Raw genomic sequence first — 21,615 nt, 5'->3', positions numbered from 1 at the left:
CTTAATTGGCTTGAACCACATTCTGATAAATAGACAACCAAATCCTCGTAAAGGATGAAGTTACATAAAAGTCCATACAACAGTATTACTACCAACAGGGTGTTTGTTCTTTAAAGGAGAAGGAAAGCTACCACAGCAGTTTATTGCCAATAGATTAGCCACAATAGTGCAAGCTGTAACACTATATTTATTCTGCAGAATGCTTTACCAGACCTGAGTAAACAGCTCTAGAAGCTCGATCTGGTTGTTTAGGACAGCAGCTGCAGTATTAGCTTGGTGTGACATCACTTCCTGCCTGAGTCTCTCCCTGCTCACTCATAGCTCTGGGCTCATATTACAGCAGGGAGGGAGGGGGAGAGGGAGAGAGGACAGACTGAGCATGCTCAAGTCCTAGCCCTGGAGGTTTATGCTGAAAACAGGAAGTCTGATACAGAAGTCCATGTAAACACAGTAGAAGGAAATAACTGCATTGTTTCTTTTGACAGAGGACTCAGAGCAGCATTACTTTGAGGGTTTTTTGTGTATTTATTTATACATTTCTGATAAAGCTTTCCTTCTCCTTTAAGGCAATAATTCCCTTTTAAAAACAGCAGTATAAATGGCCGCATGAAGGCAGTTCGGGGAGTTTAGTCGGCCCGAAGAAGAGGAGATTTGTTGCCCGGCAACTAATCTCCCCAAATCTGCCCGTGTGTCTCTGCCCTTAAACTGTTCTCCCAAGAGATTTGCTTATCTTAAATAGTTACAATTGTTTCTTTGCTTATCTTAAATTGTTACAAAAGTATCTAAGTGCAGCTGCTGACTGTTCGGGGCTCTCTGCCAAAAGCCTCTTATTTTAATTAAGTTTCAGAAACTTTGTATCTTTTTCTGGCGTCAGTGCAGGAGATCAAGAGAAACCCGGGACTGTGGGCTAAGCTGTCAAAATCAGGACTGTCCCGCAGAAACCGGGACAGTTGGAGGTATGCTGCTTATGTACAGGAGTTAAGTTAACCTTTAGTATAAAATAGATATAGATACTAGAGAGTGATATTCTGAGAGATTTTGCAATTGGTTTTCATTCATTTTTATTATTTGTGGTTTTGAAGTTGTTTAGCTTTTTATTCAGCAGCTCTCCAGCAATTTCAGCAGTCTGGAAACTAGGATCCAAATTACCCTAGCAACCATGCATTGCTTTCAATAAGACATTGGAATACAAATAGGAGAGGGCCTGAATAGAAAGACAAATCATAAAAAGTAGCAATAATAATATCATATAGTTTTACAGAGCATTTGTTTTTAGATGGGGTCAGTGACCCCATTTGAAAGCTGGAAACAATAATAAGATAAAGGCAAATAATTTAAAAAAGAAATCATGATGACCAGTTGAAAAGTTGCTTAGAATTAGCCATTCTATAACATACTTAAAGTTAACTTAAAGGTGAAACACTCCTTTAACTACCAATTTCTTTGATATGTGAATGCAGTACAGTGTGGCTGCAGTGTTGCATACATTAACCCTTAAGAATGGTTTGCTTGATGGGTTGTGAGTATAAAAAGAAGGAGACTTATATTATGTTGCTGCAGCCAAAGTGACCTCTCTATGTATCAATAGGACTGTTCTTTCTGCATGTTAAGTGGCTTGGTGGGTGTCAGGGAGTAAAGGGTGCCTGGTTGGGGTCCCCAGTGCACAGTGTCATTGCATGCATGTAAACTGATAATGTTTTCTGAGGTTTAGGGATGGTGGGACCTTAAAGGAACAGTAACATCAAAAAATGAAAGTGTTTTAAAGTAATAAAAATATAATGTAGTGTTGTCCTGCACTGTTAAAGCTGCTGTATTTGCTTCATGAACACTACTATTGTTTATATAAATAAGCTGTTGTTTAGCAATGGGGCAGCCATTCAAAGGAGAAAAGGTTCAGGTAACACAGCAGATAAGCTCTGTAGAACATAATGGTGTTATCTGTTATCCACTATTTAACCTGTGCCATATAGCCCTTTTTAAATTTCCTCCATTGCTACACAACAGCTTGTTTATATGAACTAGAGTAGAGTTTTTGAAGCAAACAGATCATTTTTACCAGTGCAGAGCAACAGTTCATGATATTTTCATTACTTAATTTTTTTGTGTTACTGTTCCTTTAAAAGGGGCCCAGTAACTTGAAGTCATGGCACTGTGTGCCAGTGTAATTTTTCACTGTTCCTGTGTAGTGATTCTCCGTATGTTTGTGCCCTATGAATAAATAAACACATCTAAGGGAAGCTGTACACTGGGACAAAGGGAATGCAGGAAGGATCAGTGAGGGAAATCGGGGAGATATTGGGAAGAAGGTGGAACACAGTAGCAAGCTACAGGAAGAGAGTGGAGTCAATATGAATGATAAGAAAGGGGAGTGTGAGAAAAACAGGATGAATGGAAAGACAAAGAAAGAGTAGGACTGGAGAAATAGGAGGGTGGAAGCAATACAGGGTGAGAGGGAGGGGGCGCATGGGTACCATGAACAATGGTGGCATTATTAGCCATTCATTGCTGCTTCTCTCTTCCCATCTCCATAGAAACATTGAAAGGATGCTAGTGACCCTGTACAGAGAGACAGGTGAACCTCACGTAGGGACCAGTGGCTCTGTGGTATTCCTTAGGGCCCATTCATGGTGCTGCTGTGACCTCCTGCAGCCGGAGCTTAGCCAGGATAAGATCACCATTAATCCCGCGTGGCAGGGTCAGACTTGCCTTGTGAGGAGGAATAATGTGACGTCTGCCACTGGGTCTACATAGGGCATTATATGCTCTTAATGGTGGTGACAAACATACTCACAGGAGATCACAGATATGTGGTACTTATTTGTCACTGTAGAATTTATTTTCTTGCACAGAAAATTGGTCCGACTACCTGCACCAGGGATGGGCAACCTCCAGATCATGTTAAATTGCAACTCTTAGCATCCCCCTATTAAACCAACGCAATAACCTTAGCAGCCAATTAGCAGGTAGCACTTGGTTAGCAAACATTTTTTTCTATTGGTGTTAACTGGAGCAAACCTTGCACATGCTACTACATTTTTTCAATATATATATATATATATAGGAAACAGTGCCCTGTCTTTCTGAAAAACGTATAGAGAGGTGACTGCCCTGGGCCCTATAAACGATAGGGTAAGTAGGGGGCAGCAGGTATAGCAGAGCAAGATGGTGAAAGAAGGGCAAAGTGTGCCCCTTCAGTTATTGTTGAAGAACAATTGCTGACACCCACAGATAACTGTAAAGCCTAGGCATCTCACTTAAAGAAATAGGTTCCCCTCAGCATATGTATAGCACTTCCAGCATGAGCCCATAAGCAGTGCCTGGTTTGTATGTGTAACAATATGGGATAAAGCATATTCAGCTTGGTACCTACGTTCCCAATTATTATATTATATATAGCTCACTAAACAGAAGTGTATGTATCCACAACACAGCAGAGTAGTGAATATACTCATCAATGAACAGGGATTGTATACAGGTGTATATATACACATATCACTGAGCAGGAGGTTGTCACTGGAGAGGGGATTATATACACTACACTTGACAGCAACCAACTCACAGTAGGAATGAGTGGGAAGGGAAAAGGGAAGGGAAATGTATGCTTATGACTAAACTGGAGGGCCCCAGAGATAATAGCTCAAGAGGCTATGCACTGTATTATTCAAAAGGATGGAAACATGGGTGTTGGGAATTGCAGATCAGACTTTGTTTCCTGAACATGTAGTGGGTGGTTATATTCACATGACTGGGTTAGAGATTTGCACATCATTATTTATGTAGTGTTTGGTTCTGAAAGACTAGAAAAACAGCATCTACATAAAAAAGGCACTCACTAATTATTACCTATGAAAAATCTTTACTCAGAAAGTGCTCTTGGCTTTAAAACACTTGAAAGTTTAGCACGTACATCACACAACTGTTATAATACACTTCAATCCCTCCAATTCAAAAGTTCACACAAGCTGAGATTGCCTTTAAATAACTAACACAGTTACAGACTACCCCCCCCCCCCCTTGGGGAGCCAAATCAGAGGCGGTTTGGGTTTTGGAGACTAAACCTGCTTTTAACTGTGGGGATTTTCCAGTAGCTCCTTCCCAGGTTAATATTTTAGGTATCAAATTTGGGAGGGGTGATGAAGAAAAACTGGTTACTGCTACGTCAAGAGATCGAAATCATGGAGACTGACTTATAAAGAAAGAATTGCTGTTTTAAAGACTATTGATTTCGATCTTTCTTTACATTTTGTATGTGTTTCTTTTACCAGAAGCCTTGCATGCCCGGATGTACAGCCTCTTCTTTCAAATGCTTTGGGGAGCAGGCTGAATCCTGTAAAGAGGGGGATACCATTCCTGCTGAAGCAAGAGGGGGGTCTGAGTATTATATGTCCCATGTTGTTCTTTGGTATTATTTTTCTAAAGTTTAACTTAGGCTGCCTAAAAAGTTCTTTGATATTTCTTGGCTGGCTTTACAGGGCAAGCTTTTTGTTAAGGGCAATCCAGTTGCCTGAATGTGGTGGATAGGAACTCCTCATGGAACTGCAGGGAGGCCGAGACGGAACATTTTTTGATGGAATGTCCAATGACAAAAGCTTTTAATGATCAAGTCAGTAGGAAACTGAGATTAGTTTTTTGAGTAATTTATGTTTCTCTGAAACTGAATACTGAGTCAGGACTGTCTGCGTAATACAGAAACACTGTATATCATAATTGCAATATTCCGGTATTATTTGTGGCATTTACGTTGTAAAAAATCAACAGGGCCAAGATGACGATTTGTATATATTGCTAATGCTGTGATAAGTGAAAAATTTTTTATTAAGGCCATTAAAATCTCTAAGGGAAATCTTAGTTTCTGGGAAAATGATAATACTGTATCTCCTTCTGATGTTTCATTCTGATGATATAATGTTCTAATTGTCTTTGTGTTTCTGTATTTATATAAAATTTATTTTAATAAAGAACCCCCCCCCCCCTTAGGTTGAAGAAAAATTGTGCTGTAAAGTATGTTTGCAGCAAATTTTAGTTATAGGGAAATTTCCCCTTGAAAGTCACTAGCAATGATAATCTCTACAGTAATTTTATGTACCATGAGCACATTAATATAAATAATCAAAACCATGTTCTGTGTCATTATCAAATTCAGCCAGCTTGTAGATGCCAAGCCTAGCCACCAGTCTTCCAATCAGGATTTCTTTCTACAAGTGCCTCTTAGTGATAACATGGACAGCTAACTGACATTTAGGGAGTTTCTCTATAAATCTGGTTCTTCATAATACCACAAACTGCTCCAAACGTATTTATTTCTAACATGTCAATATTCTTTCTTTAGGGAATCTTTCCAACAAACATCATACATTTGAAGAAGGCTACAGTAAGCAACAGAGGGTGAGTATATGATATGAACACCCAACATTGGCCATTTCATATGCTGGATGTAGAACATACGGGCTTCAGACTGAAGGCTCACTCACAGGGATCCACACGTATTCTGTCAATTTCACATAAAATTAGGGCCCTATCTGAATGGGAAAAATTACATAAATGAGGGATGTCCCACCTGCAGCCTTATAGTTGTTATTAAACTACATATTAATCATCTCAACTGTTGATAAGATGTTTATATCTGCAGTTTATAAAAAAAAAAACAGGAGGACAACAGGTTGGATTTAAATATTGAAAATTTTAGGAATTCTTACATATAATGTGCCCTTTGTGCTATGCTTTTTTTACCCCGTGGGGCTCTTCTGACTGGGGGTCCTCTCCAGCACATTCCAAAAACCAGCCCTTCTAACAGGCAATGCCTTGACCCAACTTAGCACAACAGGTCTCTAGAGCAGAATCAGGTTTCAGGAGCTTCATGTCTAAAACTTGAAGGGTAGAGTATGCTTTAGGGCAGTGATCCCTGGCTAGTGGCTCGCAAGCACCATGTTGCTCAACAACACCTTGGATGTTTCTTCCAGTGGCCTCAAAGCATGTGTTTATTCCAGGCTTGGAGGAAAGTTTTGGTTGCATAAAAAACAGCATCTGGTAGGCTGCCAGTCCTCATATAGGCTACCAATAGTCAATCACAGCCCTTATTTGGCATCCCCAGTAACTTTTTTGCTTGTGTTGCTCCCCAGCTCTTTTTACATTTGAATGTGGCTCACAGGTAAGAAAGGTTGGGGATCCCTGCCTTAGGGGATTTGGGCAGGGTCTCCATCTGGGGGGTACAAGAGTACTGCAGTAAGCAAGATGGAAAAGTGTGATTTGCCAGTGACAAAGGCATTAAAAAGGGAGTGGCTGGAGTAGATCTGGGGTGTGCTATGTATGTGAAGTACTTGTTTTTTTTCATTGGGGCCCCATTTTACTCATTGGCAAGGTCTACCAGCCATGGGGCCCAGGTAAGCAGTGGGCTAATAATTGAGCCCCTGGAAGGAGGGTCCTGCTAACTTAATAATATTGGGCCCCATGATTACTTAAGGCAGCCCATGAAGAGGATGAGGATAAAATGAAGGTTAGTAAGACAGCAGTGTTTCAGGAGTGACATAAGAATGATTCTTTATAATGTAAAGGTAAAATGTGCACGTAGGTGTAAATTAGTTTTAATCATAGTACTGTAAGTTCCAGAAGGAAGACAGTAATCTTCTGGTATAAAAGTGAATACATTCTAAAGCTTAAGTTCAATCACTACATTCCCAGTTAAATTTTTAAAAGTTAAATGCATGATTGTGTTTTTTATGCTTTCTGACTTGCCCAAAGATCAGTGCAAGATCCAAGAACAAAGGAAGGGGCATATATAGTAACAGAAGCAAAGTTATACCTGTCCAGGAACCCATGGCAACCAATCAGCAGTTAGAGAGAGAAGTTAGAAATGTCTAATTCCAGTGAATTCTATATATAACACTGGACAGCACTGAGTTTGAATAATGAAAGCAAAAAAGTGATTGGTAGAAAACAAGCCCTGTTGCCTTGATTTGCAGTTCAGCTGTGTAATCTAACATATATCAATGTCTCTGTCATCTTCACTGCTTGGATTGCAGCCGTGGATCTGGGACGAGGTGGTTCTAAACCAAATGCTCAGTGACACGCACAATACATTCCTTGTCTGCAGCGCTTCAGATCAAGATCAAACATTTCCAATTTAACAACAAGAGACAGAGGGCAGGATTTCAGGCTCTGGCAACTTATTCTCCAGCCAAATGGGCTTGGGGAGGCTTCAGACATTGCTCTGTGTATTTTGGGTTTTGCTGCAGTATAAATAATTCACTTTGATACAGAGTGATCTGAAGGATAAGTTTATTGCATGTGCCTCAAGGTCCGAGCCACTTCTTCCAAACTGCACCCAGCTGCATACTGGGAAACTGCTGTCCCCCATAGACGAATTGCAGTCTTTGGGGCAATTTCTGTCTTTCTGAAGCTTTGTGATCCCTGCTGAGTTTTATTTTCCAGCCACGAGCCATTGCGGATTTTCACAATCATCAGGGGTCCTTTTAATTAATCTGCTCTTGACTTTGCCGCCTATCGGTACATTCAGGCAGATAGTGTAGTGTCACTGTATAGGCTTGTCTCATTCACTTCTGCAGTGCAACATGCCAGGAGCCTTCTAAAATATGCTAGGGATGCGTACATCTTCTATTAATTATAGAATGATTAATTATTAAAAGGAATGGAAACAGAGCCGGTTATTGGATAGGACATGGAGAGAAATGCGGGGGGGGGGCCCAACATCAGAGGATTCCCCTTAAGAAATACAGAAAAGTACAAAGGCATCTTATTACTAAGGTGTGATAAACGTTAAAGGGGTGGTTCACATTTAAGTTCACTTTTGCCATTCAATCGAATGGCCCATTTTAAGCAACTGGTCTTCATTATTTTCTTTAGTTTTTTAATTATTTTCCTTCTTCTGACTCTCTCCAGCTTTCAAATGAAATTCAAAAAATCTAGAAAACAAATGCTCTGTAAGGCTACAAATGTATTGTTATTGCTACTTTGTATTACTCTTTCTATTCAGACCCTCTCCTATTCATATTCCAGTCTCTTATTCATATCAGTGTATGGTTTCTAGGGTAATTTGGACCCTAGCGATGAGATTACTGAAACTGCAAACTGTAGAGCTGCTGAATAAAAAGCTAAATAACTCAAAAGCAATAAATAATTTAAAAAATGAAAACCAATGGCAAATTGTGTCAGAATATCACTCTCTACCCATACTTAAAGGGGTTCTTCACCTCTGAGATAACTTTTAGTATGATGTAGAGAGTGAGACACTTTGCAACTGGTCTTCATTTTTTATTATTTAAGGTTTTTGAATGATTTAGCTTTGTATTCAGCAGCTCTCCAGTTTGCAGTTTCAGCAATCTGGTTGCTAGGGTCCAAATAATCCCAACAACCATACATTGATTTGAAGAAGAGACTGAAATATGAATAGGAGAGGCCAGAATAGAAAGATGAGTAATAAAAGTGGCAATAAAGTTTGTAGCCTTACAGAGCATTCGTTTTTTTAAAAGGGGTCATTGACGCCCATTTGAAAGCTGCAAAGAGTCAGAAGAAAAAGGCAAATAATTATAAAACTATAAAAAAAAAATAATGAAGACCAATTGAAAAGTTGATTAGAATTGGTCATTCTATAACATACTAAAAGTTAACTTAAACTTAAAGGGATACTGTCATGGAGAGAAAAAATTTTTTCAAAATGAATCAGTTAATAGTGCTGCTCCAGCAGAATTCTGCAATGAAATCCATTTCTCAAAAGAGCAAACAGATTTTTTTTATATTCAATTTTGAAATCTGACATGGGGCTAGACATATTGTCAATTTCCCAGCTGCCCCAAGTCATGTGACTTGTGCTCTGATAAACTTCAATCACTCTTTACTGCTGTACTGCAAGTTGGACTGATATCACCCCCTCCCTTTTCCCCCCCAGCAGCCAAACAAAAGAACAATGGGAAGGTAACCAGATAACAGCTCCCTAACACAAGATAACAACTGCCTGGTAGATCTAAGAACAACACTCAATAGTAAAAACCCATGTCCCACTGAGACACATTCAGTTACATTGAGAAGGAAAAACAGCAGCCTGCCAGAAAGCATTTCTCTCCTAAAGTGCAGGCACAAGTCACATGACCAGGGGCAGCTGGGAAATTGACAAAATGTCTAGCCCCATGTCAGATTTCAAAATTGAATATAAAAAAATCTGTTTGCTCCTTTGAGAAATGGATTTCAGTGCAGAATTCTGCTGGAGTAGCACTATTAACTGATGCGTTTTGAAAACAACATGTTTTCTGATGACAGGATCCCTTTAAAGGTAACTCAAAAGTTAACCCCTGTAAAGGAGAATAACCCCTGTAAACAGAGTTGTTCACCCTCAAAGACAATAATGAATTTTTCTAAAATTTAAATTTGAAAAGGAAGTAGTTAATTAGTAGCAGCTCAGCGAGCCTTCTTGCTTAACTCTTACAATATGATACACTCAATGAAGCATTACTGAATTCTGTTACAGAACATCTGCTACAATATGATACATACGTTGCTGGTATTTCTTAGCTTTACTCTATTCTCCCTGACATAATGTGCTGAGAAATGCCACAACTCATATATCAAACCGGAACAGTTTAGCCAGTCATCAGGCTGAGCATATATGCAAAGGAGTAGGTATTTAACCCCATCTTTTCTTGCAAAATAGGTCTGCCATGATTAATGGAAATGGAAGATACTTACATACTGTATTTAGGGAAAAATATAGATTAGCAGCAATTTAAGTGCTTCCCAATTTGTATCAGGGTTTAGTTCTCCTTTAACAACTGAGATAAGTTTTGGGGAAGAGCTCTGTACTTCTGGAACTGAAAGAGCAACACCCTCAGCTGAAACTCCTTGCAGGGGCCCAAGGCTGTTCTTTATACTCTCTCCACGGAGCTAAATTCTGCTAATGAGTTTCCCCAGGGTAATATGGATATTTTTACAGTGGATATTTTTGCATGAATGCTACTTAAATCAAATGGATGTATACATTAGTTTGAAATGGAGCAGTTGACAATACAAAAATGTTGACACTTTCATACTATCAAACAATGTTTATTTTCTCAGATTTCAGCTTAAAGGAACAGTTCAGTTTAAAAACAAAAACTGGATAATAGGCAAAATAAAAAATGTTTCTAATATAGTTAGTTAGCCAAAAATGTAATCTACAAATGCTGGAGTGACTGGATATCTAACATAACAGAACAGAACACTTCTTCCTGCTTTTCAGCTCTCTAAAGTTAGTCAGTGACTTGAAGGGGGGCCACATGGGACATAACTGTTCAGGGAGTTTGCAATTGATCCTCAGCATTCAGCTCAGATTCAGAAGCAACAGTTATGACCCATGTGGCCTCCACTCAAGTAACTGATTGGTTTATGACCAATCAGTGGAAACCAAGAGAGCTGCAAACAGTACGTAGGGGCACATTTACTAAGCTCGAGTGAAGGATTAGAATGAAAAATACTTCGAATTTCGAAGTATTTTTTTGGCTACTTCGACCATCGAATTGGCTGCTTCGACCTTCGACTACGACTTCTAACTAAAAATCATTCAACTATTCGACCATTCGTAAGTCGAAGTACTGTCTCTTTAAAAAAAACTTCGACCACCTACTTCGCCTCCTAAAACCTACCGAGCACCAATGTTAGCCTATGGGGAAGGTCCCCATAGGCTTTCTAAGTAATTTCTGATCGAAGGAAAATCTTTTGATCGATGGGTTAAAATCCTTCGAATCACTTGATTCGAAGGATTTAATTGTTCGGTAAATCCTTCGACTTCGATATTCAAAGTCGAAGGATTTAACTTAGATGGTCGAATATCGACCCATAGTAAATGTGCCCCGTAGTGTTCTAGATATTATGTTAGACAACCAGTCACTCCAGCCTTTATACATTACATTTTTGGCTAACTAACTATATTAGAAACATTGTTTATTTTGCACAGCCTATCTATTTACACAGTTTTTATTTTTATACTGAACAAAAGTAATTTATAAGCATGCCCCCTTTGAGATGAAGAACATTAGCACTTCACTGCTGCTCACAGTGCCCAATTCTTGGGTGCCTAGAATGTATAGATTGGTATCCTCCAGAAGAACCTGACCATTTAATCATAACAGACCAAAGCTGACTGCACCTGACTTATTTATGAGGTCTGTATGTACACTTGCCATAAAACAACACATTCTGTCGGTTATGCTTAAGTTTCAGAATTACAGAATAGGAAAAGACAATAACATTTTCAGCTGCTCACAGGAATGGAGAAGTGCTAATGTGCAGTATTGGAAGTCTTAAATGAAGCATAAAGAATCCCTACATTTTAGAATCTAGAACTTTGAACAGCGTTTATATCATATATATTGTGCAAGGCCGTTTTTTTTCTGTGCTTTGTGGCCTATAACTGGTTAAAGGTGAGGAATATCCATATCACTTGTGGGTGGGCGGCAATAAAATTCTCATCTCCATTCTAGGTAAAGCAGAAGCATACAGGTTTTCCCTGAGATATTATAATAACCTTTATAGACGCTAAAAAATGATAAGCTACAGATGCAGAGTAACCCCACAGTCTGGGATATCATGATTAATTCATAAGCGTTGTAGTACCTGAGACCAGACTTTGGCGCATATTTATCAGGTCGAGTTATAGAGTTTTTTTTACCTTGAATTAACTCTAATTACCTCGAGTGACCTTGAAACTCGAATAGTATCTTATTTAAGAAACGTCTAAAACTCGAACGAATAGTACCAACCTGAAAACTCGAAGCGAATTCTAATCGAATTGGACTAAACTTGAATCCAGTTTTTTCTCTGGAAAAAACTTGAATATCAAGAAGACATCTGTTAACATCTTCAAATGGGTCACTGGACCTCTGCCATTGACTTCTAGATGATCTCGGCTGGTTGTAGGTGGCATACCATCAAGTACTATTCGAGTTGTTCCCAGGGTCAAGGTATGATAAATCTCGAATACGAGGTGGGATTATTCCCAACTCGAATTTGTGAGTTGTGACCAAAAATCCAACTCAAAAATTCGAATCAAATTTAAATTTACAATTCGAACCTTAATAAATCTGCCCCTTGATGTTTAAACAGCTTTAGACTTGTGTTATTTTTAGTCAGTATTAAAAGTTGCTGCTGAGACTAATCATGACAATTTAAATATTACAGTTTATACATTATATATACCTTAGAAACAAAAACTTGTCACCATTACTTTGTGAACTGTTGTGTTGTACCATTATCATTTCCAGTCTAGGAAAGTCCAGTCCAGGAGTTGGTTTTTTTAATTCTGTTATCTTGGTCTCTTCACGTCTCAGTCTTAATAGAAACTTATCGGGTCTTAGCCTTGACTTGGACTCAGGCTTGGTAATGTCAAACCCAACACTACTAATTGCCTGAGTGGCATTGGAGGCAGTATGGAAGCCATTTCAGTGTTTGCATTTTACACATGCTTAATGTTTAACTGTTTTCTATCCAAGGTATAAAGATTTAAAGGAGAAGGAAAGGTTAAGCTTTATCAGAAAGGGCTATATAAATACACCAGTAAACACTCAATGTAATGCTGCTCTTAGTCCTCTGTCAAAAGAAACACAGCATTTATTTCCTTCTATTGTGTACACATGGGCTTCTGTATCTGACTTCCTTCTTTCAGCTTAAACCTCCAGGGCTAGGGCTTGAGCATGCTTAGTTTGCTCCCCTCTCCCCCTTTTTTTCTCTCTTCCCCTCCCTGCTGTATTCTGAGCCCAGAGCTATGAGCCAGCAGGGAGAGACTCAGGCAGGAAGTGATGTCACACCAACCTAATATGGCAGCTGTATCCTAAACAAACAGAGCTTCTAGAGATGTTTACTCAGATATGGTAAACCATTCTACAGAATAAATATAGCATTCTAGCTTGCACTATTGTGGCTAATCTATTGGCTATTAGCTTTCCTTCTCCTTTAAAAGAGAACTAAACCCCCTTGCTTATAAAAACCCCTACCCCCTACCCTCCATACTCCCCCTCCCTGCTCCCCCCCCCCCCGCACAGGTGTTAACATTGTTAAATGCGCAGCGGAGCTCACAAGGGCCATCTTCAGCGCTTCAGTAACCTTCGTTAAGTAAGCGACGTATCGGTGCATGCACCGATGGAGCAGTCTCGTGATAACCGCATGTTCGTGATAACCGCATGCGCCAAAAGTGACGAAAATTACCGAAGCGCTGGAAGATGGCGCCCGTGAGCTCTGCTGTGCTGACTCTGCACCGAGGGGTAATTACCAGCTTAGGGGCATTTACCAATGTTAACACCTGTGCGAGAGGGGGAGCAGGGAGGTGGGCTATGGAGGGTAGGGGTTTTTATAAGCAAGGGGGTTTAGTTCTCCTTTAGGGTACTCATAATACAGTAGGCACACCAGTAGGAGCAGTCATAGACACGACATTACATATATTAGAATACAAATAAGCTGCACCTACTTGTATTCCGGCGAAGAACCAATTGTACTGGTTTCAAATACCTTGGGGCATTATACTGTGGTGCAAGGGAACCTTGAACAGGTGCTTACTATTGCACCTACAAAACAGTGTCCAATAAGGATTGTCAGTATGGAACCTATTATTCCACCCCATGCATGACAAGTACAACTAGTGCTTTATTCACCAAATGGCACCAATATATGCAACAGGCACAAAGACACAAAATCATGGAGCAATTACACTGATTGGCGCCATTTTTTGCACTTTACACACGGTAGATTATCCCCGTAGGGTTCTCAAAGACATGGGGTTTCCCTTCCCATGTTAAGTTTCCTTATTTTTGTCATTTCTAAAGCACTCTCTTGAAGTGATGTAAAAAACTGTTTTTTTGGGTCAGGTTCTGTAACCACTTGTGACATAATACTGTTAAACGGATTGATAGCTAGAAACAGAGCCAATAAGCATAACTGAACTGCTGCTTTATAAGAGAAAGTAACAGCTATATGAATAGAATACACAAAAGTATTAAATACAAGTATGGGATCTGTTATTCAAGATGTTTGGGACCTGGGGTTTTCCATAATTTGAATCTTCATACTGCAAGTTTACAAGAAAATCATGTAAACATTAAATAAGCGCAATAGGCTGGTATTGCCTCCAATAAGAATTAATTATATCTTAGATAATCTTAATGATATCTTATCGTAGTACAAGCTGCTGTTGTATTATTACAGAGAAAAAGGAAATCATTTTTAAAAATTTGGATTATTTGGATAAAATGGAGTCTATGGGCGATGGCCTTCCCATAATTCTGAACTTTCTGTATAACGGGTTTCCAGATAATGGATCCCATATTTGTATTTCCTCTATTCCAACATTACTCTACATGAATAAAAATGTATAAATGTAAAATGTTATGTTTGAGGATCCCTTTGTGTATCCCTTTAACTCATATAAATATGAGGGTTTTTTTTTTACCTTTCAAGGGATTGTATCGCATAAAGTGCTGAAACCTGAGTGGGAGAGCAAATATACCATAAGTGGTCAGGAAGGGAGATTACAATAAAAATAGATTGTTGAAATGGGAAGGAGACAACCTGAAAACAAAAAGATCAATATTTTACTGGCAGAATGGGAAATTGTGAGAATAAAACTCAAGCCGAGGACAAGGACTTTATAAATACATGTAATAAAGGAAAATCAGAATTAAAAGATAGCCTAGGAAGTGAATACTACAAGGAGAAATTCTAGTGATTAAGACACAAAACAAAGAGCATTATACATCAGGAGGATCATAGATCAGCAGAGGCTCAATAGATGGCAAAAGCCATAGTTTATGTTTGTAGCAGTTCGATGCCCACTCTAGACATAACAGCTTTCTGAATGTAGGTTGGTACTTTAGATGCAAATAGATGCAACTTGTTCTATTTTTGTGCATCTGATGCACCTGCAGTTATTTTTGCTTACTGTTCAGGATGTACTGTAGACCCTGCAGTTGAGGTGCACGTAATATGATTGGGTAGTTTATTTGCTATTTCTAAGGAGCCCCAAAATGCACTGATAGCCAGGTGATAATCCTGACTGTAAGTGCATCTGTGGGCCCCTTAGAAATATATTTTTCAAACAAAAACAAAGAAGAATGGCGCTCTAGGACACAAAGATATATTGTGCTTAGCAAAACCTGCTACAGAAAGCCATCAACCTGATGGGTTTTGTGCTATGCCCTTATTCATAGATACCATAGGTACCTTTAGCACTATAGACCAACTTGTGATTCCATTGAACTATAGTGTTATTTGCTCATAATCCAATCCATCAGGGCCTTATCTTTTTGCTGGAAACAGGTAGAGCTCTTTGTCCAGGGGCGTAACACGAGCGCGCCGGGCCCCACACACCATAGGCCTGGCACACATAGGCGCTCTTGCTCACGCCTCTCTGCAACTACCCTCCCCTACCGCATGGTCACTAAGTTAAAAGAAATAGAAAGCGAAGGGGAGGTCTATTTAAACACTTTAGAGGAAACAGACCCTGTGCTCTGGGCCCCCTTTTCCCCGGGCTCCCTGCAACCACATGATCGGCTTCCTCTATAGTTACGCCCAAGGACGGACTTGGAGTAAACAGCAGCCCGGGCAAAAAATTCAAAGCAGCCCACATGTAAACATACAATGGTTTTGTACTCATCCACACATATATTGTGGTAAAACTGCAAAAATTATGTGCATACAGAGCTGCATTTCTCACTTAACTGTAATTAATGTTAAATATAACAGTTATTAATTAACTATTTCTGATTGTTATGAGAAGTACAGGAGACAGCGGGGCTACATAAAGATCTGTTTTACTGCTCAACACAGTCAGTACAAAGGGTGGGGAAAGGGGACTTGCTCGGGCAGTAGATCAGTTGAATCCCGGACAGCAGATCAGGAGCGGCCCACTTAACAAAAAATAGAGCGGCCCCTCTGGCATTTGCCTGTATGGACAGATTTCCATTCCGGCCTGGTTACGCCATTGTATTGTCCATTCCTGTGCTTGGACAAATCTGAGCTTCCAAACAGTAACTATATATGCCAGCCCAGGGCTGCTACCAGGGTGGCAGTACAGCAGTTAGGTACTCTGTGGCAGAGGTAATCCCAAGAGACTTAAAAAGTGATGTTTATGGATCACAATGAGGTTGGGGTTTGTGGGGGAGTGGACAGGGTTTGAGTAGATTAAATAATGGGGCATAACTGGGGTGGATCAAGGTTATGGTTATACCTGAGTCTTTTTTTGTGGTTTTGGCATAATGAAAAGTTAGGTCTAGTCTCCCTTGGATCAGCTTTGTGTACCAGTAGCCTTTCTTCTTTTTGTTTTCAATTATGGCTCTACACTATTGTTGGCAAGGCCCTCTATCCAGGGACCAAAGTGAACAATGGGCAAATATTGGAGTCCGCTAGGGGGAGGGACTTAGGGAGGGACTTAGTGAATTAGTAGTAGGGGAACCAGCCCTGTGTCTGCCTTAATATTTACATGACAATAGTAGGATGAAAATGCTTTCTAATTTAAATAATATTGGGGCTGTTTTATCACACAGTAAACTGACTTTTATATTCCTAGTGAGTAGATCCAGAGCATACAGCCATACTGTAAATGTGTACATTCAAACAGAAATGCCAGCACTTTGCTGGAGGTGCAAGGGGGATAAAACTTTGACTAAGTGGGTCTTTTTAATGTACATTCAGAAGCCACCAGCCCTCTGATGCTTTGTTGTTCCAAAGATTCTTCCTTCATAGATCAACTGCATGCAGAAAACATGGCCATATTTTAAATGTCATTCTTTTAAAGACTAAGCAGACTCAAAGTAAGTCACAGTGATGTAGCAGGTCAAAAATTTCACCTGAAGAAGAAAAATTACTCCAAATTTTCACTTTCACCCTTTAGTAAATTTGCGTGTTGGTGTTTAATAAAATGTGTTTTTGTCATACTGAGGTGGAAGAATTCCACTCCGGTGGACTGTGTGAGCTCTAATTTCACTCTTTGATAAATATGCACCTCTGTTTATCTCTTTTAATGACATTGTTAGGGCCATACCAGTGAGTCTAATAAATACAATACAGATAGCACTTTGTATTGTTATGGGCTTATTCAATATTACCCTAACTGGGCAGTTATTAGGAAGGGACCTAGTACTCCTTGCAATAAAGGTGTATATTATATACCAAACAATATCTGTGCTGAATGTACATTACTACACAAGTACCTTACATCTAGTCTACCTTCAATGTAGGACAGTTATGGATTTGTAGTTGGAAAGGAGGTTTATGAGGCTTAAAATTATATGGCCGGTCCAATTATAAGATCCTATATGCTCACTGTGTTCCCCATTACATTTACTTACTGTATAGCATCAGGCCAGGAAGGCTACACATATTTCATTCTGTGCCAAGTGCAGACTAGCTGGTGTAGAGGGAGTCTTGGAGACCAGTTGTCATCTGTCCTCGTTTATTTAAAAACTCCAGGGAAATGGAGCTTTTTATGCTTCCCCAGTTACAGTACTTACCCCCTATTCTCCTGTTAAGGTTAAGTGATAGGGGCCCTGTGCTTCAGCACTCACAGTTAACGAGATTCACCATTATGTTAAATAAAGACTTTAGAAATGATAAGACTGTCGGGAAGGCAGGATAAACAATATCTGCATGATCTGTCCCAGCTCCCATAGGTACTATAACTCCTTTCATTTTGTGTTGGTTTGTCTTATATTTCAGTTGCTCCTTGTGTCTGTATTATTCTTTTACTCTACACAACTGACTTAAATCCCTTCTGCTTTATATAACCCATAAATATAATTCTCTACTGACACATAATGTCTCTTCCTACTCATTAATCATGTATTGGAACACACAATTCCCTTTATTTTCACCCTTTGCTCCCCATAGTCACTTCAACCTGTACACTATTTTCTTTGGTTTTATTGTTCCAATGTCTGATTATAAAGTGTCTTGTTACAACCCGTGTCTAATAATTCCACTAACTGACCTTTTTATTGGGATTTTGAGATAATTCGAAGTAGGGACATAACAGACTTAAAGTACAATATTGTTGTGCCCTTATGCCTACAATATTAGGTGATCAGTCAAAGCTTGGGGATGGGCTGGCTGATGATGGCAGATGATGCCAGTTTGGAAGAGCCAGGCTCTACCAGGCTCCAGGGCTGAGGACCAAACAAATCAATACGAATCATCAACAGACTAATGGCTTGTAATAGTTAAAGTGGTAAGTATGATGTATGGTTAGGCACAGTACATGGTTATGATCTTATCATTTTATCCCTTTACACTATACAGATTAAATCTTAATTAGACTTATTCTCTGTAATGCTTTCTCTTCCTTGATCCTGAGACGAAATACAGGGGCAAAGGGTGGAAATAATACAAAAGGACGTCACTTCATGGGGAGTAAAGATGGGGCAGGGAAAGACAGATGGATAGGACAGACAGTACCATCACCTGCTAATCCTGTTTTATTCTACATGACTAATTAATAAAGAAGTGAGTAATATCTAGTTGTAGGTTCCTTTTAACAGGTTCCTATTCCCAGTCATAGTCAGGAACAAATCTTTGCACCCTATACCGGAGGGCTCAATTGGCACAAGGTGCGTTGTGGGAAAATATTATAGTATATTGGGCTTGTATTTCTGCACCTTGTCCCATGTTAGTAAATGAAAACTTATTTTATGAACCCATTTTTTACTCAATTTTCACCTATTATATAGAAAATAATACTAGCTATGGAGAACAAATTTGGTTATATGTTTGGTTAGGAGAACTAAACCCCAAAACGAATATGGCTATAAATGCCATATTTTATACACGTAACATATTGTACCAGCCTAAAAGTTCAGCAGTGACCCAAGCTTTGAAATTTATCACAGGAGCTCCCCATCTTGGACTTTGTCAGAAGTGGCAGTGAACCTGCTCAGTATGCTCTGGGCAGCTGTTGAAAATAAGCTTAGGGGTTGTTGCAAATTGTTAAAGAGATACTAACACCAGAAATGAAACTCTTTTTTACATCTATCATAATAATGCATTTGAAAGCTACTTTTAGCTTTGCCATAAAGTATTTGCACAATGCTTTTTCATTACCTGTCTGATGCCCCATGTTCCTATATGAGAGATTATTTGTGCAAACAGGAGTCCGTTAGTATTAGAATCTCTAACTGACAGGTTGAGATTGGACAGTCAGGTTGGCAAAACAGTCAGGTTTGGGAACTTTAACTAACAATTACTTACAACAAAAACAAACCTCTCAGCAAAAAATGATCAACATGACCTATAAGTAACTTTTAAAGTACATACGTATTTTAAAAAGTAGTTTTCAGTATCAGTAGTGTCAGTATCACTTTAAGCAGAAAATTATCTTTGTTTGTCTAATAAGATGATTTTACAAGGCTGCTTATTATTCTGATGCTAATTATACGAGGTTCAGAGCTGCCATGTACTAATAATTTGCATTAATTACTAATCAGCCTTATATTGGGACTATATATTGTGAGTCAGTCCTTAAGTGGACAGCAACACAGAGCATGTGCAGTGAGTCAACAGAAAATAAGATGAGGAGCTACTGGGGCATCTGTGGAGGCACAGATCTTCACTGTGGTTCCCTTGGGCTGATATAAAAGTTGTAATGTACAGCATTTCTGCCCTTCTTTTTCAGTTAAACTTTAGTTCTTATTTAATAAATTTACAGATGTTCTCCAAAAGGACTGAAACAGAAATGTTCAAAAATATATTTATAATAGGTAAAACTGAGTATTTTAAGAAACTGTAGTTTCTCACAAACGCCCCAATTTTGCACCTGATAAACAACAATATTAATTTAAAGCCATTGATGCCTACAACTAGAAACTATATGTTCCAGATCCCTTGAACTTAAACTGGACTCTTGTACTTTATCTGGAGGGTTTGCGAGCTTCCAGCAGGGTACAACTTACTTCTAAAACAACATGGTTACTACAATGCAATGTACTTTTAAGCGGCAGCAACAAGTGTCTTATATTACATAAAACTACAACCCTAGGATGTCTAGACTGGTGGATATCAGTGGGATAATAATTCTCATTTCATAGTGCTTGTATACTTTAGTCTATCAGTATAGTCCTGCTGAACGATGACTGCATCATGACATCAATGAACTCTGATGACATCACTGCAGCATTAAGTATGTGACAGCCTGAATACTATTAATTGTGCAAAATGTATGGGCAGTGTGAGTGTGTGTGTTTGTGACTTGGATGTATGAGAGACAGATTGTGCTGTAGTGTGTGGTATTGTGCCTGTGTGTCAGAATGATTGTGCTGCTATGTGTGTGACTGTTGTCAATGGTATTGTGCTGATATGTGTGAGATTGTGCATGTGTGTATGTGAGAGACTGCTGTTGTGTGTGTGAGAGAGATTGTGCTGTTCTGCTGTGTGTGTGTCTGTTCATGACTGAGATGCAATGGTGTGAGCCTGTGCTACTATGTGTGTGTGTGGGTGAGATTATGCTGCTGTGTGAGTGTGTGATTGTGCTGCTATGTAGTAATCTAGTGTGTGCTCATTGTGTGTGTGCTCTAGAGATCTGTGCAGGGTACGTGGGAGGTTTATATTTTCGTTCCTTTTCGGATGCCTCATTACTGCACAGAGCGGAGAGGAGGCTGATAGCAGAGGTAAGATTTTTTCCATGACTGTCTGTCTTGCTTTCTGCCCCTGTGGGATTTTGGGTTGTCCCATTGCCCACTTACCCTCATCTGCATCTTTCCTGTCACCCATCTAAAAACCCCTTTTTGCCTGCCTGGTCAGCTGCCCTGCCCCCACCCCCAAATCTCCCTGCCCCTCACTGAGTGTGTCAGGCTATTAGAAAATATTGTACATGTGTCACAGGGAGAGCAGACGCATACAGGGCAGGGGGCAGGCAGCATGGATTTTACTAGTGTGCTGGCGGGGGAGGGGGGCTTCAATATATTAACCATTTCACTGGCATGCAGGAACATTCCAAAAAATTATATATATATATATATATCTATATATATATATATATATATGTGTAAATGGTATGCATAATGATATGTGGATTGCTATACGTCAAGGAGCAATATACATGAGCGTTCCATGATTGCGTTTGTATGTAGAGAAAAATAAGTAGTAGATATCATTCAGATTTTTATATTGGTGACAATCTGCATTATCCGCAGGAGGAACTGTACATCTAGAGAACTATATCTGTTCATGCAGAATGTATAAAATGGTTGGCATAGAGGGGAGACCGACGTAGACGAGACAGTACCCCACCTTTAGGCTAATCTAAACTACCGATCTGTGGATGGACTGAGAGCAGGAAACTTAGGGCAGAGCTTTTTGCATTCAAGCCACCGATTGAGGTCCATTGCCTATTGTGGGCCACCTGTTAGTTCATAGCTAGATATATATATATAAATACTATGAGGTTTATATTCATAGTATATTGTAGAGCAAACAAAATTTCACCCCAAATTTCACTATATACAACCTTCAGGTTAACTTTAGAGGAATATCTAGGAGAGCAATGGACATTGTCCTCAAATTATACAATTCTATTAGACATACAAATAGATGTAAGAATAGCTAGGAGATCAAATAAGCCTTCACTCCAAATTTCACTGAATGTAACCATCAGGGCTA

At 39.3% G+C, this 21,615-nt stretch overlaps 1 protein-coding gene across 4 annotated transcripts in view; it reads left to right on the top strand.

The window, feature by feature from the left end:
• The window catches only part of LOC108714603 (dedicator of cytokinesis protein 3), a 191,600-nt gene that overhangs the window by 66,131 nt on the left and 103,854 nt on the right, over nt 1-21,615 (top strand). For 3 of the 4 annotated variants that reach the window (XM_041590777.1, XM_018258977.2, XM_041590776.1), the window contains exon 4: nt 5,330-5,385. In XM_041590777.1, the coding sequence (XP_041446711.1) occupies nt 5,330-5,385 (56 nt within the window). Of the gene's footprint in view, nt 1-5,329; nt 5,386-20,454; nt 20,625-21,615 lie in introns of those variants that run through there. The other variant, XM_041590778.1, reaches the window with a different exon arrangement.

Source organism: Xenopus laevis, chromosome 4L, assembly GCF_017654675.1.
Source record: "Xenopus laevis strain J_2021 chromosome 4L, Xenopus_laevis_v10.1, whole genome shotgun sequence".
In the NCBI taxonomy this organism is placed as follows: domain Eukaryota; kingdom Metazoa; phylum Chordata; class Amphibia; order Anura; family Pipidae; genus Xenopus; species Xenopus laevis.
The sequence above is the reverse complement of the archived record's forward strand: the minus strand, read 5'-3'. Positions and strand labels throughout refer to the sequence as shown.